Source organism: Salmo salar, chromosome 07, assembly GCF_965601325.2.
Source record: "Salmo salar chromosome 07, fSalSal1, whole genome shotgun sequence".
NCBI lineage: Eukaryota > Metazoa > Chordata > Actinopteri > Salmoniformes > Salmonidae > Salmo > Salmo salar.
In genome coordinates, this window is record NC_138297.1 from 55,166,694 (window position 1) to 55,190,176 (window position 23,483).

A 23,483-nucleotide genomic window follows, 5' to 3' on the forward strand; every position below is an offset into this window, starting at 1 on the left:
ATCATCTGACACTCCCTGGAGATGGTGAATGGAGCAGAATAACAACAAACTATTTTACTCGGGTCTCCACTACCAGCGTTCTCCTTCCTCTTCTGTTTTCTTTGCCCTAATGATTCTCTCTTGTATTTTATCTCTGCTGTCTCAGGACTTCATCTTATCCCTGTCTCATGACCTTCCTTTTTACATAGCAGGCAATATATTCTAACAAGTAGTTGGGAGCCGCCCAGCGTTGAAACTGTCTTCTGAAATTTAAACTGAAATTGCCTTAAGTTATGTTTTCCTAGACGAGGCCCATTGACTGTCACTAACTTAGCTTTATTGACGTGTCACACTCGCTGTGCGTTGTCCTTGGTGCAATGCTGCAATCGTAATGCGTGCTTGCATGCGCGTCTGTGTACCTGGTCCTCGGAGGCCATGCTCTTCCTCTGCTGAGCAGACTTGTCCATGGCCTCGCTGAGTGACTTGGCGTACTGGACCATGGCTTTGAGCTGGGAGTCAGTCAGCACCCACAGCAGGTCATCTAGGATCAGGATCAGCTTAGAGGCCACCACGTTACAGTCCTTGGAGTTTAGCCAGTGTGTCACAGAGTTCTGGTCGTCTAGTCTAAAGGAACAGTGGGCTTGGTCATCTAGCCAATAGGAACAGTGAAATGGTGGGCTTGGTCATCTAGCCAATAGGAACAGTGAAATGGTGGGCTTGGTCATCTAGCCAATAGGAACAGTGAAATGGTGGGCTTGGTCATCTAGCCAATAGGAACAGTGAAATAGTGGGCTTGGTCATCTAGCCAATAGGAACAGTGAAATAGTGGGCTTGGGGCCCACTTAGCCGGGGAGGACCAGTGGGTTGGAGGACCAGTGGGCTTGGTCATCTAGCCAATAGGAACAGTGAAATGGTGGGCTTGGTCATCTAGCCAATAGGAACAGTGAAATGGTGGGCTTGGTCATCTAGCCAATAGGAACAGTGAAATGGTGGGCTTGGTCATCTAGCCAATAGGAACAGTGAAATAGTGGGCTTGGTCATCTAGCCAATAGGAACAGTGAAATAGTGGGCTTGGTCATCTAGCCAATAGGAACAGTGAAATAGTGGGCTTGGTCATCTAGCCAATAGGAACAGTGAAATAGTGGGCTTGGGGCCCACTTAGCCGGGGAGGACCAGTGGGTTGGAGGACCAGTGGGCTGGGGGCCCACTTAGCCGGGGAGGACCAGTGGGCTGGGGGCCCACTTAGCCGGGGAGGACCAGTGGGCTGGGGGCCCACTTAGCCGGGGAGGACCAGTGGGCTGGGGGCCCACTTAGCCGGGGAGGACCAGTGGGCTGGGGCCCCACTTAGCCGGGGAGGACCAGTGGGCTGGGGCCCCACTTAGCCGGGGAGGACCAGTGGGCTGGGGCCAAGCGGAACCTATAGCTAATAGCTCCCACTGATCTAGAGAGAAAAAGGGGGTGTGTGGGTCCCCCAGCTGTAGGTAAATCCTCTAACACAGAGAGAGATCTCTTCTATGGCCTGTCTGATTTAGATGCCAACACGCATACAGTCACGCACACCATCTTCTGTTACAATACACATGCCCATCCTCATTGGAGCAGATACACACACCCACAACTCAGGCACCCAAAAACTGTTCATTTCCTTGTCTAAATCTCTGCTCCAACCTCACCTACAGGAGCAGGCTATTTTCTAAACCGTTTCAGTTCAATGACTGAAGAAGTCAAATACAGTTTTAGTGTAGTAATTCAATTAGCGCCACATATCTAAATGTTTATTTCAGTGTTTATAGCCTTTTAACAGGGAGTCACTCGTTGTGGGGGAAGATGAACATGCCCAAATCTGCAGATAGCTCTTTGCGCGCAAAGAGCTATTTGATTTGACACGGGCATGATTAAGAGGGTCCGCTCAGAGGGATTAGTGTAGTTTAGGGAGGAGTGGAATGTGCTGGCACTCTGACTGCTTCTCTAGACTGTCTCCATGATTCATTCTCTCATCCTGGTTCTCTTGGAGCGGCCCAATTCCATTCATTTCAGCTGATTTACATTCACAGCGATTGCAGGTGTATGATATTGAACCAATATCACTGTCACTTATCTGAGCTTGACTGGCTGACTCTAATTCCTTGTCTTCATTGACAGATCCCATGGACCAAGCTGAAGACCCACCCCATCTCTCTGGTAAGTCCCGCCCTCCTTCCCCCTATTGCTGACACGTTACAACTGTTTTAGTCACTTGTCGTCGTCGCCCCCCCCCCCCCCCCCCCCTAAAAAAAAAGCCTGTAACAACATGGGAAAATAAGGTGACTGAGAATTGTTGTATGACGCAAGGAACTAAAATAACCTTCATTATTTTCACTGGTACTGACAAAGGAAGGCTGCTGCTCTCTGATCCCATGTATTATACACCATCTCCTGCCGTTGTGGCCTTGAGCAAGGCACTTAACTCCCCACAAAGTAAAATACTGCCCTGATAGCCAACTGTATAAAACACGTGCTCCGTCAACCCTCCATCTGGAGAGCTACTGTATAAAACACGTGCTCCGTCAACCCTCCATCTGGAGAGCTACTGTATAAAACACGTGCTCCGTCAACCCTCCATCTGGAGAGCTACTGTATAAAACACGTGGTCCGTCAACCCTCCATCTGGAGAGCTACTGTATAAAATGCGTGGTCCGTCAACCCTCCATCTGGAGAGCTACTTGGAGTGCAGTCTTTTTAGAACAAAAAATGTTTCCCCCTTTTACTCCCCAATTTCGATTTTGTCTCATCGCTGCAACTCCCCAACGTGCTCGGGAGGCGAAGGTCGAGTCATGCCCCCCCCCCTCCAGAGGCCACCCGCTTAACCCAGAGGCCAGCCGCACAAATGTGTCGGAGGAAACACCGCTCACCTGACAACTGGAGGCGCCCGGCCCGCCACAAGGAGTTGCTAGAGCGCAATGAGCCAAGTAAAGCCCCCCCCCAATTCTAAGAATATTTAAAATTGTCAGAATTACATGGCCAGTATTGAATAGAGGAGAATCCAAGCCAATTTTGTGCGTTTGTGACTGTTTTACACCTGGAGTATGCAGCATTGGTTTCATCAACTATGCACCTGTATCAACTGTGTCGGCCATTTGCGGTTATACACAAGTGGCGGTGGAAAGTTATTTTAGGACATCGGACATGACAATGACATTAATACATGCTAATAGCTAACTAGCGAGATAACCAGACAAACTACAATATGTTTTGAATTGGCCATCTACACTGAACAAAAATATAAACACAACATGTAAAGTGTTGGTTTCATGAGCTGAAAAAAAAAGATATGCATTTTTACATCCCTGTTAGTGAGCATTTCTCCTTTGCATATCAAGGGGGAACTAATTCTGATTGGTTGGGCCTGGCTCCCCAATGGGTGGGCCTATGTACACCCATGGCTGTGCCCCTGCCCAGTCATGTGAAATCCATAGATTAGGACCTAATGAGTTTATTTCAATTGACTAATTTCCTTATTGTTGCATGTTGCCTTTTTTATATTTTTGTTCAGTATAGTTAACCAGACAAACTACACTTATTATCTGCTGCACAAATGCCTCTGGCAACGGCCCACTGGCACACGCAGGTGATGTGAACACCATGACTTTTCCAGGATTTGCATTGCTGACCAAAAATGAGCTATAACTGGGCAAATAAATCATTAATTAGCAATAAATATCAACACGGGCACACGCGGGTATGTTCGCTTTGATCTCAGAAACACATCTCCTGACTGTGATTGAAAGACCACATGTGCCTGTCAATAAAGGCCTACAATTATCCTCTGAAGAGCTCTGCAGAGATTGGGAGGCCAGTGTGCTACACACCATCTGGATGACACTCATCCACGTCTGATGGGAGTAGCCTCATTGTTTGATCTGTGCAAAAATCACATTTTTTTCTTTTCTTGTCCATTCCAACTTAATCTATGTTCTTCATGTCCGCCAATTTTTTTTACTTGCACGGGCAAGCAGACAACCGTTAATGTCGAGCCCTGGTGTGTGTGTGTGTGTGTGTGTGTGTGTGTGTGTGTGTGTGTGTGTGTGTGTGTGTGTGTGTGTGTGTGTGTGTGTGTGTGTGTGTGTGTGTGTGTGTGTGGTAATCGTCTGCATCTCTCTGTCTCCCAGACCCTGGACAAGGTGGTAATGGAGATGAGCACCTGTGATGAGCCCCGCCCTCCCAACGGCCCGTCTCCCATAGCAACGGCCTCGGGGCAAAGGTGGGAGCTGGCGCTCTTTCTCTCTCTTTCTCCCCCCCTTTGAGGGTAGTTGTGTGTGTGCATGAGTGCGTAAGTGTATGGTGTCTGCCTGTCCTCGTGCGATGGGACTGAACAATACTTTACTAAAAAACACCTGCATTCAGTTCATCCAAATCCAGCCTTCAATTGCCTACCTCCTCTTCCCCCACTCCCCCAGTGAGTATGGCTTTGCTGAGAAGGTGGTGGAGGGCATCTCTCTGTCCATCAACTCCATCGTGGTGAAGATCAGTGCCAAGGCGTTCAACGCCTCCTTTGAGTTGAGCCAGCTGCAGGTCTACTCTGTCAACACTAGCTGGAGCCTGTCAGACCTCCGCTTCACGCGCATACAGGACCCACACAGAGGAGAGGTGGGTGCACTGCATACACACATGGCATGGAAGTGTATGTAACCATGGCAACCCAATGTGTGTGTAACCATGGCTACCGGTGCGTCCCTCAGATCCTGACGTTTAAGGAGATCAGCTGGCAGATGATCCGCATCGAGGCGGACGCCATCCAGAGTGCCCAGAACGAGATGCTGAGTGCCCCCATCCGCCTCATCACCAACCAGTCCAAGATCAGAGTCACCCTGAAGAGACGGGTACAATACACCACACACACACACCTCATCACCAACCAGTCCAAGATCAGTCACCCTGAAGAGACGGGTACAATACACCACACACACCCTCATCACCAACCAGTCCAAGATCAGTCACCCTGAAGAGACGGGTACAATACACCACACACACACCCTCATCACCAACCAGTCCAAGATCAGTCACCCTGAAGAGACGGGTACAATACACCACACACACACCTCATCACCAACCAGTCCAAGATCAGTCACCCTGAAGAGACGGGTACAATACACCACACACACACCTCATCACCAACCAGTCCAAGATCAGTCACCCTGAAGAGACGGGTACAATACACCACACACACACCTCATCACCAACCAGTCCAAGATCAGTCACCCTGAAGAGACGGGTACAATACACCACACACACACCTCATCACCAACCAGTCCAAGATCAGTCACCCTGAAGAGACGGGTACAATACACCACACACACCCACCTCATCACCAACCAGTCCAAGATCAGAGTCACCCTGAAGAGACGGGTACAATACACCACACACACACACCTCATCACCAACCAGTCCAAGATCAGTCACCCTGAAGAGACGGGTACAATACACCACACACACACACACCTCATCACCAACCAGTCCAAGATCAGTCACCCTGAAGAGACGGGTACAATACACCACACATACACACCTCATCACCAACCAGTCCAAGATCAGTCACCCTGAAGAGACGGGTACAATACACCACACATACACACCTCATCACCAACCAGTCCAAGATCAGTCACCCTGAAGAGACGGGTACAATACACCACACACACACCTCATCACCAACCAGTCCAAGATCAGTCACCCTGAAGAGACGGGTACAATACACCACACACACACCTCATCACCAACCAGTCCAAGATCAGTCACCCTGAAGAGACGGGTACAATACACCACACACACACCTCATCACCAACCAGTCCAAGATCAGTCACCCTGAAGAGACGGGTACAATACACCACACACACACACCTCATCACCAACCAGTCCAAGATCAGTCACCCTGAAGAGACGGGTACAATACACCACACACACACACCTCATCACCAACCAGTCCAAGATCAGTCACCCTGAAGAGACGGGTACAATACACCACACACACACACCTCATCACCAACCAGTCCAAGATCAGTCACCCTGAAGAGACGGGTACAATACACCACACACACACCTCATCACCAACCAGTCCAAGATCAGTCACCCTGAAGAGACGGGTACAATACACCACACACACATGCAGACATGTGGGCAAGGAAACACACACACTTAGGTGCCCCCCCCACACACACACACACACACACACACACACACACACACACACACGCGCCTCATCACCAACCAGTCCAAGATTAGATGTCACTCTGAAGAGGCAGGTCGGGCGCACACACAGCACACTGATACACACTGACCTGAAATCAGTGCCACTCTGAAGAGACTGGTAGGACACACACTACACATACGACACACACACCTGCCTCATCACCAACCAGTCCAAGATCAGTTGCCCTCGAGATGGGTACGACACACACACACGGCGCAGTCACACACACACTCAGAACAGTCCTTGTTCTCTATTCTATTAGACCAGTCTGTGGGCCTGCAGAATCAGCTTCAGTAAACAAAGATCTTTATCTCACACACCAGCAAGCCCTGCAGCCACTGTGTGTTTAAACAGATAAAAGTGTGTGTGGGTTGTATGCACACTCCTTTGTCTCTGTGTGTGAAAACAAAGATGTACCAGATGACTGTGTGCTGAGTATGTACTTTCTCCAGTCTGTCAGTCAGTCATGGATATGGAGTGTGTACTTTCTCCAGTCAGTCAGTCAGTCATGGATATGGAGTATGTACTTTCTCCAGTCTGTCAGTCAGTCATAGATATGGAGTATGTACTTTCTCCAGTCAGTCAGTCAGTCATAGATATGGAGTATGTACTTTCTCCAGTCTGTCAGTCAGTCATGGATATGGAGTATGTACTTTCTCCAGTCAGTCAGTCAGTCATGGATATGGAGTATGTACTTTCTCCAGTCAGTCAGTCAGTCATGGATATGGAGTATGTGCTTTCTCCAGTCAGTCAGTCAGTCATGGATATGGAGTATGTACTTTCTCCAGTCAGTCAGTCAGTCAGTCATGGATATGGAGTATGTACTTTCTCCAGTCAGTCAGTCAGTCAGTCATAGATATGGAGTATGTACTTTCTCCAGTCAGTCAGTCAGTCATGGATATGGAGTGTGTGCTTTCTCCAGTCAGTCAGTCAGTCATGGATATGGAGTGTGTGCTTTCTCCAGTCAGTCAGTCAGTCATGGATATGGAGTGTGTGTTTTCTCCAGTCAGTCAGTCAGTCATGGATATGGAGTGTGTGTTTTCTCCAGTCAGTCAGTCAGTCATGGATATGGAGTGTGTGCTTTCTCCAGTCAGTCAGTCAGTCATGGATATGGAGTGTGTGCTTTCTCCAGTCAGTCAGTCAGTCATGGATATGGAGTGTGTACTTTCTCCAGTCAGTCAGTCAGTCATGGATATGGAGTGTGTAGCTTTCTCCAGTCAGTCATGGATATGGAGTATGTGTTTTCTCCAGTCAGTTCAGTCAGTCATGGATATGGAGTATGTGTTTTCTCCAGTCAGTCAGTCAGTCATGGATATGGAGTATGTACTTTCTCTAGTCAGTCAGTCAGTCATGGATATGGAGTGTGTACTTTCTCCAGTCAGTCAGTCAGTCATGGATATGGAGTGTGTACTTTCTCCAGTCAGTCAGTCAGTCATAGATATGGAGTATGTACTTTCTCCAGTCAGTCAGTCAGTCATGGATATGGAGTGTGTACTTTCTCCAGTCAGTCAGTCAGTCATGGATATGGAGTATGTACTTTCTCCAGTCAGTCAGTCAGTCATGGATATGGAGTGTGTACTTTCTCCAGTCAGTCATGGATATGGAGTGTGTGTTTTCTCCAGTCAGTCAGTCAGTCATAGATATGGAGTATGTGTTTTCTCCAGTCAGTCAGTCAGTCATGGATATGGAGTATGTGTTTTCTCCAGTCAGTCAGTCAGTCATGGATATGGATATGGAGTATGTACTTTCTCTAGTCAGTCAGTCAGTCATGGATATGGAGTATGTACTTTCTCCAGTCAGTCAGTCATGGATATGGAGTGTGTACTTTCTCCAGTCAGTCAGTCAGTCATAGATATGGAGTGTGTGTTTTCTCCAGTCCGATGACTTTTATTATTTTGAATAACACTGTTTTGGTTCATCTTCAGATGAAGGACTGAAACATGGTATGTATGTATGTATGTATAAAGCATGTGTTGTGTGTGTGTGTGTGGTCTATATATGAGTATTCATGTCTTTTTGTATGTAATAATCTATGTAGAATGTGTTTATCTCCAGTCCAAGGACTGTAACGTGGTGGCCTCTAAGCTGATCCTGATCCTAGATGACCTGCTGTGGGTGCTGACTGACTCCCAGCTCAAAGCCATGGTCCAGTACGCCAAGTCACTCAGCGAGGCCATGGACAAGTCTGCTCAGCAGAGGAAGAGCATGGCCTCCGAGGACCAGGTACACACGTATGCAGGCGCACGTAGGCAAGGACACACACACACACACTCACGTAGGCAGGTAGACACACACGTGCGCACACAGGCCAGGAAACACACACAGGTAGGCAGATGCATATACACACACACACACTTACTTAACAACTGAAGCAGCTAGCTATGTGCTCAGTCACTCCTCTCTGTCAGACAGACCTACAGCGGAGAAATGATTCGCCCCAGTCGTGTAACCTTCTGTCCACACTTAGAGTAGATGGCAAAATCTTTCTCTCCCTCCCTCTTTCTTCCCCCCCATCTCTCTCGCTCTCTCTGTTATGGTCTGGTAATTAGTTCTTGTGCTCCAGGAAAGGATTTTTGGTTCTCTCTGTGCGGTCCCTCTGCCATATGGCCTCTCACTCCCTATCGCTGCGCTCTCGCTCGCTCGCTGCGCTCTCGCAGCTCTCGCTCCATTATTCATGTACTGGCTCAAACTGGGCTTTCTGCATTCTGACCTACATGTGGCAGGCTATGCCATCTGCTGGTGAGAATGAGCACTGCACACTCCTTCGCTCATAAAAATCTTATCAATTTGTGTCTGTGCCAAATACAACCAGTGTTGACCTTATCGTGAAATGCTTACTTACAAGCCCTTAACCAACAATGTAGTTCAAGAAATAGTTAAGAAAATATTTACTTTATTTTTTACTTTTGTTTATTTAGTAACACAAAACATCAATGCCGAGGCCATATACAGGTGGTACCGGAACCGAGTCAATGTGCGGGGGTACAGGTTAGTTGAGTTAGTGTAAAAACAAAGGGGTCGTTCAATGTAAATAGTCCAGGTGGCCATTTGATTAGTTGTTCAGCAGTCTTATGGCTTGGGGGTAGAAGCTGTTAAGGAGCCTTTTGGACCTAGACTTGGTGCTCCTGTACTGCTTGCCGTGCGTGTAGCAGAGAGAACAGTCTATGACTTGGGTGACTGGAGTCTTTGACCAATTTTTTGGGCCTTCCTCTGACACCGGCAAGTGGCTTATTGCATTAGCATCGAATAGCCCCTGCGAAATGCAACTTTTCAGGGAAGTTAGGAACAAATATACACAGGCAGTTAGGAAAGCAAAGGCTAGCTTTTTCAAACAGAAATTTGCATCCTGTAGCACAAACTCCCAAAATTTTTGGGAGACTGTAAAGTCCATGGAGAATAAGAGCACCTATTCCCAGCTGCCCACTGCACTGAGGCTAGGAAACACTGTCACCACTGATAAATCCATGAGAATTTCAGGAAGCATTTTTCTACGGCTGGCCATGCTTTCCACCTGGCTACCCCTACCCTGGTCAACAGCCCTGCACCCCCCACAGCAACTTGTCCAAGCCTCCCCCATTTCTCCTTCACCCAAATCCAGATAGCTGATGTTCTGAAAGAGCTGCAAAATCTGGACCCCTACAAATCAGCTGGGCTAGACAATCTGGACCCTCGCTTTCTAAAATGATCCGCCGCAATTGTTTCAACCCCTATTACTAGCCTGTTCAAACCGCTTTCGTATCGTCTGAGATCCCCAAAGATTGGGAAGCTGCCGTCTTCAAAGGGGGTGACACTCTTGACCCAAACTGTTACAGACCTATATCTATTCTACCCTGTCTTTCTAAGGTCTTCGAAAGCCAAGTTATCAAACAGATCACCGACCATTTCAAATCCCACCGTACCTTCTCCGCTATGCAATCTGGTTTCCGAGCTGGTCATGGGTGCACCTCAGCCACGCTCAAGGTCCTAAACGATATTACCGCCATCGATAAGAGAAAATACTGTGCAGCCGTCTTCATCGACCTGGCCAAGGCTTTCGACTATGTCAATCACCACATTCTTATCGGCAGACTCAACAGCCTTGGTTTCTCAAATGACTGCCTCGCCTGGTTCACCAACTACTTCTCAGACAGAATTCAGTGTGTCAAATCGGAGGGCCTGTTGTCCGGACCTCTTGCAGTCTCTATGGGGGTGACACATGGTTCAATTCTCAGGCTGACTCTCTTCTCTGTATATGTCAATGATGTCGCTCTTGCTGCTGGTGAGTCTCTGATCCACCTCTACGCAGACAACACCATTCTGTATACTTCTGGCTCTTCTTTGGGCACTGTGTTAACTAACCTCCAGACGAGCTTCAATGCCATACAACTCTCCTTCCGTGGCCTCGAACTGCTATTAATTGCAAGTAAAACTAAATGCATGCTCTTCAACCGATCGCTGCCAGCACCTGCCCGCCCGTCCAGGATCACTACTCTGGACGGTTCTGACTTAGAATATGTGGACAACTACAAATACCTAGGTGTCTGGTTAGACTGTAAACTCTCCTTCCAGACTCACATTAAGCATCTCCAATCCAAAATTAAATCGAGAATCGGCTTCCTATTTTGCAACAAATCATCCTTCACTCATGCTGCCAAACACACCCTCGTAAAACTGACTCTCCTACCGATCCTTGACTTTGGCGATGTCATTTACAAAATAGCCTCCAACACTCTACTCAGCAAACTGGATGCAGTCTATCACAGTGCCATCCGTTTTGTCACCAAAGCCCCATATACCACCCACCACTGCGACCTGTATGCTCTCGTTGGCTGGACCTCGCTTCATATTTGTCGCCAAACCCACTGGCTCCAGGTCATCTATAAGTCTATGCTAGGTAAAGCCCCACCTTATCTCAGCTCACTGGTCACCATAGCAGCACCCACCCGTAGCACGCGCTCCAGCAGGTACATTTCACTGGTCACCCCCAAAGCCAATTCCTCCTTTGGTCGCCTTTCCTTCCAGTTCTCTGCTGCCAATGACTGGAACGAATTGCAAAAATCACTGAAGCTGGAGACTTGTATCTCCCTCACTTACTTTAAGCACCAGCTGTCAGAGCAGCACACAGATCACTGCACCTGTACATAGCCAATCTGTAAATAGCCCATCCAACTACCTCATCCCCATACTGTTTTTTTTTTCTTCTTTGCACCCCAGTATCTCTACTTGCACATTCATCGTCTGCACATCTATCACTCCGTTGTTTAATTGCTAAATTGTAATTATTTCGCCACTATGGACTATTTATTGCCTTGCCTCTCTTATCCTACCTCATTTGCACACACTGTATATAGACTTTTTATATTGTGTTATTGAATGTATGTTTGTTTATTCCATGTGTAACTCTGTTGTTTGTGTCGCACTGCTTTGCTTTATCTTGGCCAGGTCGCAGTTGTAAATGAGAACTTGTTCTCAACTGGCCCACCTGGTTAAATAAAGATTTTATAAATAAATAAATAAATATAGGTATTGGATGGCAGGAAGCTTGCCCCCAGTGATGTATTGGGCCGTACGCACCACCCTCTGTAGTGCCTTACTGTCGGATGCCAAGCAGTTGCCATACCAGGCGGTGATGCAACCGGTCAAGATGCTCTCTGGTGCAGCTGTAGAACTTTTTGAGGATCTAGGGACCCATGCCAAATCTTTTCAGTCTCCTGAGGGGGGAAAGGTGTTGTCATGCCCTCTTCACGACTGTCTTGGTGTGTTTGGACCATGGTAGTTTGTTGGTGATGTGGACACCAAGGAACTTGAAACTCTCGACCCGCTCCACTACAGCCCCATCGATGTGAATGGGGCGTGTTCGGCCCTCCTTTTCCTGTAGTCCACGATCATCTCCTTTGTCTTGCTCACATTAAGGGAGCGGTTGTTGTCCTGGCACCACACTGCCAGGTCTCTGACCTCCTCCCTATAGATTCTCATCGTTGTCGGTGATCAGACCTACCACTCTTGTCATCAGCAAACTTAATGATGGTGTTGGAGTCGTGCTTGGCCACACAGTCGTGTGTGTGAACAAGGAGTACAGGAGGGGACGAAGCACGCACCACTGAGGGGCCACCCTGTTGAGGATCAGCATGGCAGATGTGTTGCTGCCTACCCTTAACACCTGAGGGCGGCCCGTCAAAGTCCAGGGTCCAGAGGTGTTTAGTCCCAGAGTCCTTAGCTTAGTGATGAGCTTCGTGGGCACTATGGTGTTGAACGCTGAGCTGTAGTCAATGAACAGCATTTTCACATAGGTGTCCCTTTTTGTCCAGGTGGGAAAGGGCGGTGAGGAGTGTGATTGAGATTGCGTCATCTGCGTAGCTGTTGGGGCGGTATGCGAATTGGAGTGGGTCTAGGGTTTCCGGGATGCTGATGTTGTGAGCCATGACCAGCCTTTCAAAGCACTTCATGGCCACCGACGTGAGTGCTTCAAGGCGGTCGTCATTTAGGCAGGTTACCTTCGCTTTCTTGGGCACAGGGACTATGGTGGTCTGCTTGACAGACTCGGTCAGGGAGAGGTTGAAAATGTCAGTGAAGACACTTGCCAGTTGGTCAGCGCATGCTCGGAGTATACGTCCTGGTAATCCATCTGGCCCTTTGGCCTTGTGAATGTTGACTTGTTTAAAGGTCCTGTTCACATCGGCTACGGAGCGCGTGATCACACAGTCGTCTGGAATAGCTGGCGCGCTCATGCATGCTTAGGTGACACTTTGCCTTTTTGATGGTTCGTCTGAGGGCATTGTCAGATTTCTTATAAGCGTCCGGATTACTTTCCTGCTCCTTGAACGCGGCAGCTCTAGCCTTTAGCTCGGTGCAGATGTTGCCTGTAATCCGTGGCTCCTGGTTGGGGTATAGTCTCGAGCGGAGATAATCTATCTTATTTTCCAGTGCACTTTGGCCAATAGAATGGATGGCAGAGGTGGGCTACCCACTTGCCAACAAATTCTCACAAGGCACCCTGATCTCCTCCCCCTGTATTTCCGTCTGTTCTTCATGCGAATGACAGGGATTTGGGCCTGGTCTTGGAGAAGAAGTATATCCTTCGTGTCGGACTCATAAAATAAAAAAAATCTTTGTCCGTTTCGAGGTGAGTAATCCCTGTTCTGATATCCAGAAGCTCTTTTTGGTCATAAGAGACGGTAGCAGCAACATTATGTACAAAACAAGTTACAAACGATGTGAAAAACCCAGACAAAATGGAACAGTTGGTTAGGAGCCCGTAAAAATCCCAGCTGACGCCATTACCCCAAGCAACACTTGTTGGATGCACTAATAAAATTGATGTTCACTTCATTTTATTTGTGTCTGTCTGCATCTCCATATGTCTCTGTGCCGGTGTCTGCATCTGTGTCTGTGTGTTTTTTACGGTCTCTGGTCTGTATCCAGGAGTCGTCGGCGCCCCCCTCAGCCCAGCAGGTGCGTAGCCAGCAGGTGTCGTCAGGCACAGCGGCTGACCAGAGCGCCACCATGGCTAATCTGTTCGCTGCCTTCGACGTGTGTGAGACCTCCCATCACCTGCAGATCACACACCTCGACCTGCACATCTGTGACGACATACACGCCAAGGACAGAGGTACACACACACACACACACACACACACACACACACACACACACACACACACACACACACACACACAGACGTATGACACGTGTACACACACACACACATCACATAGACACGCCTGCTAATACACGCATACAAATGTAAAACACACACATACCTCACACAAACGTCAGACAGATGTTTGACTGACTGTCTGATACCTACACATCAAGTTGGGCTCTGACGCACATTGGACCTTTGTGCATTACCTTATCTTCTGCCTCTGCCTTCTTCCCGCCCTCCATGCATCCCTCCTTCCCTCCCAACCCTCTCTCCAGTGATCAATAAGAGGATAACTGGTGGGGCCATGCAGCTCTCCTTCAGTCACATTACCCTGGACTACTACCCCTCCCACAGAGCAGGTAAACACCACCACAACCTTTACACAACCACCCTCCAACATTACTACCCCTCCCACAGAGCAGGTAAACACCACCACAACCTCCCTCCAACATTACTACCCCTCCCACAGAGCAGGTAAACACCACTACAACCTTTACACAACCACCCTCCAACATTACTACCCCTCCCACAGAGCAGGTAAACACCACTACAACCTCCCTCCAACATTACTACCCCTCCCACAGAGCAGGTAAACACCACTACAACCTCCCTCCAACATTACTACCCCTCCCACAGAGCAGGTAAACACCACTACAACCTCCCTCCAACATTACTACCCCTCCCACAGAGCAGGTGAACACCACCACAACCTCTACCCAACCTCCCTCCAACATTACTACCCCTCCCACAGAGCAGGTGAACACCACCACAACCTCTACCCAACCTCCCTCCAACATTACTACCCCTCCCACAGAGCAGGTGAACACCACCACAACCTCTACCCAACCTCCCTCCAACATTACTACCCCTCCCACAGAGCAGGTGAACACCACCACAACCTCTACCCAACCTCCCTCCAACATTACTACCCCTCCCACAGAGCAGGTGAACACCACCACAACCTCTACCCAACCTCCCTCCAACATTACTACCCCACCCACAGAGCAGGTGAACACCACCACAACCTCTACACAACCACTGCCACACAGCTGATGGGAGTAATAGTAATCTTTCTGATCTCTCAACACCACAAAACGTGTCTTTCTGTCTGTATACCACCTCTATTAGTGATAAGGGTAGGTACTTAGACAACGGTTTCTCCCTCGTCTCTTGCTTTCTGTCCTCTCCCCTTCTCCCTTCATCTCTCTCTGTCTCCAGGTGAGAGTTGTCTCCACTGGATGCAGTACAGTGAGGCCACTAAGGCCAGGGAGGGCTGGGCCAGGAGTCTACTGGAGGAGTTCAAGTCTAACGTGGAGATGTTGAAGACCGCCAAGAGAGACCGGGAGGGCCCAGCCAACTCTCACACCTCACCACAGCACGGTAAACAGAAGAGCAGCACACACACAGTCACACACACACACACACACACACACACCTCCCCTTAATGTGATTGAAACATAGTAATCCAATAAAGGTGTGTTGGAGCATCTGACCTGATTCTCTTTTTATTCAACAACTATAAGAATCTGTCCCAGCAGCCCATGAAGAGTGATGTTGGTTAGACAGTTGACATTCAACTGAACTAGAATACACTTGATGTCATCTAGTGGGTCATTTTTAGAAGAGCCCGTAGAGTTGGAATTAAGTGAAGTGTTGGTTTCCCTAGCATCACACTGCCTAGTCACTCTGAGTTCTGTGTCCCCCCCTCTCCAGTGTCCAGGTATCCCTCCAGTGTCTCCAGTGTTAGGGACAGTGTGTATGGTCCCGTAGGGCAGGACCAGACAGGAAGAGGAAGAATAGTGGTGGTTAGGGGGCCAGATGACCTACCCCCGGGGTGGGTGCGGGCACGAGCCATGGTACGAGCGAGGGCGCGGGGGCGGGCACAGTGCTGCTTCTCATGCCTAGAGCCAGGTACCCCCTAACCCATGGTGTGCGCACGCGGTGTGCGGTGATACACACCTTTTGAGATGACGTCAGAGTGTGGCAAGTGTTCTGATTGGCTCTCTTTTTCTCTCTCCCCCCTCTGTCTCCTTATTCTCCCTACCATCCTTTCTCTCCCTCCCCCCCTCTCTTCACCTCTCCTTTCTAGGTAAGATCAGTACTAGTTCTACCAGTATCCTCAGTTCTCCCCAGACCCCCAGGACGCAGCTCCTGTCCAGCTCCATTGTCCTCAGGATAGCTGACTTCAGCATCTACCAGGTCAGCACACGCACACAGTTGACGTGCTTATCTGATCCACCCACTTTGCGTACTGACCTCATCCCGTGTGTATATCAGGTGTCCACAGCAGACCAGCGTCGCTCCAGCCCTAAGGCCATGATCTCCTGTAATAAGAAGTCCCTGTACCTCCCTCCTGAGATGCCTGCCATCCACGTCGAGTTCACCGAATACTACTTCCCTGACGGAAAGGACTACCCCAGTAAGATTGGTTCCTACTCTCATTCAGTTCCTAGTTTTTGGTTCCTGGACCCTCATCCTACAGGGTGTACATGCTTTATTCCAGCCTAGCGCTAACACACCTGATTGAACTGTTTGAAGTCTTGACTTGATGTTTATGTGAATCGGGTGTTGGTGCTGAGGGAAAGGTGAATACATTAGTGCGTCTCTTCTCTTCCCTCTCCACTCATTTGTAGTTTCCAACCTCTCTTCCCCACCTCCTGCAGTCCCTTGCATTGATTATTATATAATCTCTTCCCCACCTCCTGCAGTCCCTTGCATTGATTATTATGTAATCTTCTCTTCCCCACCTCCTGCAGTCCCTTGCATTGTTTATTATGTAATCTTCTCTTCCCCACCTCCTGCAGTCCCTTGCCCCAACCTGTATGTGCAGCTGAATGCGCTGCAGCTGGTGCTGGACCCCAGGAGCCTGGTGTGGTGCAACCTGTTTGCGCTGGACCTGAGGCAGAGCCTGGAACAGTTCATGGAGCTCTACAAGCTCAACGACGAGGAACAGAAGCCTGAAGAGCACATCGACATCAGGGTGGACGGACTAATGCTCAAGGTAGAGGGCAGAAAGGACACACACACACACTCTGTCATGATGTTATGTCTGTGTTCAAATCACACACACTCATATTGAGTACTTGGACACTTTCATTCAGTCATTTGAGAAATGCAAACACTACCATAGCTGTGAAAAAAGCCCTTGAAAAGGTCAACACACTCCATTTCTGTTAGAGCATAGTCTTTACATTTCAACAGATTGGAAATTATGCTCATTAGTCATCTTGTACACATTGATGACCTCTGTGTATATTTTCTAATGTTTCTCTTCCTCTCTCCCCCACCACAGTTGGTAGTGCCCACGGACAGGGACCCCTCCTATCCCAAGGACCTCCCCCGCTCCGTCTCTGTCCAATGCTCGGAGATGGTGGCCACCAACACCCGCCACCCCCCCAACTGCTCCCGCTCCCACCTGGAAGCCCTCCTCCTCTCCTTCCAAGAACAACAGTTCTTCTCCACCTCCTTTTCCTCCTTCCCTCGCTCCTCCACCTCCTTCCCGGTGATCCACCCCATTTTCCAGCGCCACGCGCATGAGCAGGACACTATGTTGCACAATGTGTATAAAGGGTTGGTGTCGCCCTCGTTGGGCGTGGATGCCCTCAAAATGCCAGCTGCCACAGACTTGTGGGCGGTTCACTTTGCCCAGTTCTGGGTGGACTACGAGGGGACGCGCGGCGGGAAGGGGCGGCCCCAGCCCTTCGTTGACGCCTTCCCCCTCACTCTGTGGGTGTGCCAGCCGGTCAGACACACCCAGCACCAGGAGCGGCTAATGGGCGTGGTTTCGAGAGGGCAGAGAACGCCCCTTTCTGCAGCTGCAGGCCTGGCCAGGAGCGAGCCTGTGGACACCGTGGGACGTCTGCAGAGGAAGAGGCTTTTGAAGGAGTACTATAGTACTGTTACGGACGCCACGGCAACAGAGGCCTCGTTGCCGCCTAGCAACGGGCTTCACAAGCCACTGTCCCTGGACAACATCCCCCCACCTTCCTCGTCATCTTCTTCCAGTAAGGAGGCAGACATGCACATGTTAGTGCACGTACAGAAGCATTTGAGCGCTCAGGTGAGTGATGAATTCCTATCTTTTGGTGTGTGTGTCTGTACACTGTAGGTGTGTGTACACAAAACATTAGGAACATTTTCTTTTCATGACATAGCTTTCACCTGGTCAGTCTATGATCCCTTATTGATGCCACTTGTGTGTGTGTGTGTGTGCCATTCAGAGGGTGAATGAGCAAGACAAAATATTTAAGTGCCTTTGAATGGGTTATGGTAGTAGGTGCCAGGTGTACTGGTTTGTGTCAAGAACTGCAACACTGCTGGGTTTTTCACACTCAACAGTTTCCCGTGTGTATCAAGAATGGTCCACCACTCAAAGGACATCCAGCCAACTTGACACAACTGCAGGAAGCATTGGAGTCAACATGGGCCACACCCTGTAGAGTCCATGCATCGATGAATTGAGGCTGTTCTGAGGGCAAAAGGGTGGTGGAGCAAATGTTTTGTTCACTTTGTATTAATGTATGACGTGTGAGTGTAATGTGAACCAACGTGTTACACTGTTTATTTGAGAACACTGAAGTGTGTGTAGTTATGAGCATAATGTGTGTGTCCAGGTGAGCCACAGGCAGTACATGTTCCTGATGCGGCTGCAGCGCAGCATCAAAGCCTTGCAGCACACCCTGCAACAGGACCTGGAGGAGATGGGCTCCAAACGAGACAAGGCAAAGACCACATCGGACCCCCCTCCAGACCACCAGCCCTTCAGTGCCTGTGTGGGGATCCTGCTCAAAAGTGCGGAGGTAGCTCTCCTCTTGAAGCCGGTCCCCCAGCCCGAGGGTCCTGGTTCCCCCCTAGGGTCGGAGTTGTCCCCTTCGGAGAGTAGATGCACCTTGGAGACTGGGAGTGACGGAGGGGAGGGGGGAGATAGAGGAACCCACGTGGAGGGGGCTGGGGCGAAGGGAAGCTGTACAGTGGACCAGCTTATGTGTGGGGGAGGGGTAGAGGGTGGGATAACACAAGGCCCCGCCCCTCTCATCCCCGCCTCCACCCCCAACCTGAAGGCGTCTCTTGACGAGAGGACAGGGAGATCGAGTTCAGAGGAGTTGGGAGAGGCTTCCCTGGAGGCCCGGACTGGGGGAGAGGAGCCGGGGAGCGGAGTTGATTGTAAAGCCCAGCAGGGTGAGTCCTCCGGGGCAGACCCCTCTCTCTCAGACCCCCTCTCCACCAAAGACTGGAACGAGAAGAACCCTGGGGCCAGATTGCCTGAGTCTATGTCCAGGTAATTCCCTTCCGTCACCGTAACAGTCCTTTACCAGCTATTTAGACCTGTAGCCACTGTCAATGACCAGGTATTCAGTTCAGTGTTTCCATTGCAGTCATTTAGCTGTGGCCCATGGCAAAAAAATATGGGACATAAAAAAACAAAATTCTACCGAGGTGCACTTCGAAGATGCTGGAACAGTCCACATGTACTTTTCCTCTGCAGACAAAATCAGACAACCCCACAGTATAATAGTTGATCTATTTACAGAATGGGCTTGTTGTGTGTTATATGCAAGATAAATATTCCTCTCGAGGCGCGTTCAAGTTACGAGTGTCATAGGGATAGAATTCCCAGAATCTAAAATCGGCTGCATTTATAGGCTGCTCACACTTTAACCAGCCGCACCGGTTTACTCTTTGTATGGTCTAATGAAGGAACACTGAATGAATATAATTAATAACTTAGAATTAACTGAATGATCGAAAATAGGCCTACCTGGTTGCACTTTGTGCAAGCTGTGTATTCATCTACCGTGTTGTCCTTCCAAACTGGAGATTTCTCGCAGCATGTTTCCACGGTGATGTAGCCTATTCCTTTATCATAACCTTTTTATTTCTCCGGTTAGGCCTACGTTAGCCATTTTCACGTAACCTAGGCTACCCAGGAAAAATCCGCTTTGTAATGTGTTGTATCACAACCGGCGGTGATTGGGAGTCCCATAGGACGGCGGACAATTGGCCCAGCATCGTCCGGGTTTGGCCGTCATTGTAAATAAGAATTTGTTCTTAACTGACTTGCCTAGTTAAATAAAGGTTAAATAAATACAAATTCTCTGGTGGGGAGAGGGAACAGAATTAGAACATTTTAGCACCTCACGAATAAGGGACAGTTCCCGGCTCCACACACTCTCAATGCGTGCTTGGCTGGTAGCCTTGTGTCTGCCTCGCCGCTCACAGAATGGAATTCACAACAAGCGCCTGGGTTTTAAAATGTTTCCCGACCCGCAATATAATTGTTCTGAACCACGAGCCGACCCTCGGTTTGAAAAGTAATTTTTTATTCCACCCGCCAGTTGATTTTGATTTCATTTTTTTGGGCTCACCCATGCATCTGACTCGATGCAGGACTCTACTAATGATTAGCCCAATAGGGTAAATGCAGATAGGCTACCCCATGCTTCAGCCTATTTATTTATAGCCATTATGCTGCATCAGTTGTGATACAGGTGATAATGCGTATTGCTAATAGCATACCTGATCATATGAACCATGCATAGGCTATAAGCATGGTCCACTATGTTACAATTTAAACAAATCATTTTACCAATATGTTATTTGGCTCATTTCTGGAGGTAGAAATTATATTTTGGTTGGTGTCAATATAATTTTTGATAGAATGTCCTTTTAAAAAGTCACCAGAAGTGAGCTTCTCAGTCCTTCTGCATAACAATTCTCTGGGGGGGGGGACCCCCAATACAGTGGGGGAGGGAAACCCCGGACCTTTCCCCTTTACTGCTACACATTTTTCCAGAGGAACACTGATTCCGTTACTTCCATAACATATTGTTCAGCTATTCAGACGGTCAGTTCTGTAAAACATTCACTGTGATAATTCACTCCAAATCAAAGAAAACAAGAACATCTTTACTGTAACTTAGTGCATGTCCCGGTGGCAGATCAGCAGTGGGAAATGCAGGCCAATCTGCAGGCAGACCGTAACACTCATTCAGAGGACTTAAGACAAGCTTTAAATTAAGTCACTCCCATTACTGCAATACTCAGTCACAACAATACTTCCTGCAGATGTCATTACAGTTACTCACTTATTCATGCCCAGCTTAGTAAACCATAATTTACTGTTACTTTACTGTTACTTGGTCAGTCCCATCGCATCAGTCTGTAGTACTACATCATGTCTGTGTAGCTACCGTGACCACACTGTACCTGCCCTATACGTCACAATATCAATGTTGTCGTCAATAAGAGGTGTTTGTTCATTTGTGTGTGTTTCTGCCTTGTCCAATGTGCTCCCATACAAGGTGTGTGTGTGTTCTCACTCTGCTACTCTGTAGCTCAGTGTATCCTCTGCTCTGACCCATGCGAGGTGTGTGTGTGTGTGTGTGTGTGTGTTCTCTCTCTACAAAGGAAAGGCAGTCTGTCAGTGGTTTCTGACCGGCTCAGCTCCTCAAACACCCGGTCCACCTCCCTATATTCTATTTCCAACATGTAAGACACGCTATGGGTCTGTCTGTGTGTGTGTCCGCGCATTCCTTTAAATATCTGTTACACGTTGTGTGTGTGTTGTATCTGTACGTGTGCATGTAGAATTGTCTGTGGTTGGTTGTCTATCTGTGGGAGTGTATCTGGGTCTGTATACGTTTACACGCTGCAAGTTGGTGTGTGTACCCGGTGAATAGTGTGTGTAGCCTTGATCTGGTGACTAGTAGCATATAGCCTTGGCTAGGTCAACAGTCTAGACCTGAGCCCAGTTTCCCAAAGGCATCTTAAGGCTAAGTTCATTGTTAGAACCAGCTCAATTGTTCTGATGATGAACTCAACCTTAAAATGCTTTTGGGAAACCGGGCTCAAGGCCAAGCCTTGAGGTCCACAGTACTCCAGTTTTTTTCTTTCCCCTCACCCTTCTCCCCCACTCACACTCACTCTTGTTTGTTTGTTTTTGTTTGTGTGTGTTCCAGTGGGCGTCTGATGAGGGAGCGTTCCCAGTCCAGTTTCTCAGTGTCCTATAAGAACATGAAGAAGACTCCGTCTCTGCAGTCCTTGGACAACCTCTCCATAGACAGCTACCTGATGGAGGACGGAGACACAGACACATACAGCCTGCTGGAGAGGGGTAGGAACCACACACACACAGGGCCCTGGGTCCTAGACTTCCTGACGGGCTGACCCCTGGTGGTGAAGGAAAGCAACATCCCCTCCACCACTCTGACCCTCAACACGGGGGCCCCTCTGATGCGTGCTCAGCCGCCTCCTGTACTCCCTGTTCACCCATGACTGCGTGGTCATGCGCGTCTACAACTCATTCATCAGGTTTGCTGACGACACAACAGTGGTAGGCCTGATTTACTAACAAGGAGGAGGTGAGAGCCCTGGTGGAGTGGTGCCAGGAAAATAACCTCTCTCTCAATATCAACAAAACGAAGGCGCTGATCGTGGACTTCAGGAGGCCGCAGCGAGAGAACGCCCCCATCCACGTCGACGGGGCCGCAGTGGATAGAGTCAAAAGCTTCTCGTTCCTCCATGAGAATGTGAAATGGTCCCTTCACACCGACAGTGTGATGAAGATGGCGCAGCAAAGCCTCTTCAACCTCAGGATGCTGAAGAAATTCATCTTGGCCCCTAATATGCTGACCAAACCAGCCGCGTTGCAAAATAAATGTACATGTTCAATCATTTCATCCACTCCTCGCGCGCGTCAACGGGCGGCTGCGTACCAGGCACTGAAAAATAACTTGGCCCTATTTTAGAAGTTTGACTCGCTGCAAGTCCAGCCTGTTCTATCTACTCATTGGTTTTTAGGAGCATATACCCACGTGGGTGATTGAAAGATGAACTGAGGTCCACACTCCAGTCCAGTTGGTGGTGGTAATGCACCTTGCCAACTGCAACATAAAATCCACAGAAGAAGAAAGATGAACAAGGTGAGACTAATCAAAGGGCAAACCTAGTTAGTTATCTGTGGATTAATTGTCGGAGTAGAGAACACACGATTTTGTATGACTCAAAATAGGTCATAATTCTACAAAGATCCAGCTCAAAAAAGGACCATATGCATTTCAGGTAAAATAACAAGCCAAAGTTTATCTCCTAGGACAAATTTAACTAGCAACAGCAAGCTAGCTAAATGTCCATGAATGTTTAATTTACGTTTCGACCTCTCCCCAAATTAATATAGTTGGTTCACAGTAGGTTCTGGTATTTTAACCTGTCATGAACGCGTCTGGTGGAGATAGACAAAATCAACGCGCGCACACAGAAGATGAGCAAGTTTGGTTAGCATGTAAGACCCTCACAAACTTCTACAGATGCACCATTGAGAGCATCCTGTAAGGCCTGTATTACCTCATGGTACGGCAATTGCACCGCCCACAACCTCCAGGCTCTCCAGAGGGGGCATCTACAGCACCCAGTGTTTCAAAGGCCAAGAAGATCATCATTCTTCCCGCTACCATCTACAAGACGGAGACTGTACAGGTGCATCAACGCTGGGACCGAGAGACTGATAAACAGCTTCTATATCCAGGCCATCGGACTACTAAATAGTTGTCACTAGCCGGCCTCCGCCCAGGACCCTGGCCTGAACCTTAGACACTGTCACTCGCCAGCTAACACCCAGTACTCTACCCTGCACCTTAGAGACTGCTGCCCTAGGTACAT

General features: G+C 48.7%; 1 protein-coding gene across 5 annotated transcripts in view; it reads left to right on the plus strand.

Annotated features, from left to right (window-relative positions):
• The window catches only part of LOC106609564 (bridge-like lipid transfer protein family member 3B), a 53,834-nt gene that overhangs the window by 11,951 nt on the left and 18,400 nt on the right, over nt 1-23,483 (plus strand). For 2 of the 5 annotated variants that reach the window (XM_082977776.1, XM_082977777.1), the window contains exons 3-17: nt 2,122-2,160; nt 4,128-4,219; nt 4,416-4,605; nt 4,698-4,838; nt 8,258-8,425; nt 13,604-13,790; nt 14,102-14,185; nt 15,045-15,206; nt 15,916-16,025; nt 16,104-16,245; nt 16,631-16,827; nt 17,119-17,886; nt 18,440-19,104; nt 21,234-21,314; nt 21,785-21,939. In XM_082977776.1, coding sequence (XP_082833902.1) covers nt 2,122-2,160; nt 4,128-4,219; nt 4,416-4,605; nt 4,698-4,838; nt 8,258-8,425; nt 13,604-13,790; nt 14,102-14,185; nt 15,045-15,206; nt 15,916-16,025; nt 16,104-16,245; nt 16,631-16,827; nt 17,119-17,886; nt 18,440-19,104; nt 21,234-21,314; nt 21,785-21,939 — 3,181 coding nt within the window. Of the gene's footprint in view, nt 1-2,121; nt 2,161-4,127; nt 4,220-4,415; nt 4,606-4,697; nt 4,839-5,008; nt 5,365-5,599; nt 6,096-8,257; nt 8,426-13,603; nt 13,791-14,101; nt 14,186-15,044; nt 15,207-15,915; nt 16,026-16,103; nt 16,246-16,630; nt 16,828-17,118; nt 17,887-18,439; nt 19,105-21,233; nt 21,315-21,784; nt 21,940-23,483 lie in introns of those variants that run through there. The other 3 variants (XM_082977778.1, XM_082977779.1, XM_082977780.1) reach the window with 3 other exon arrangements.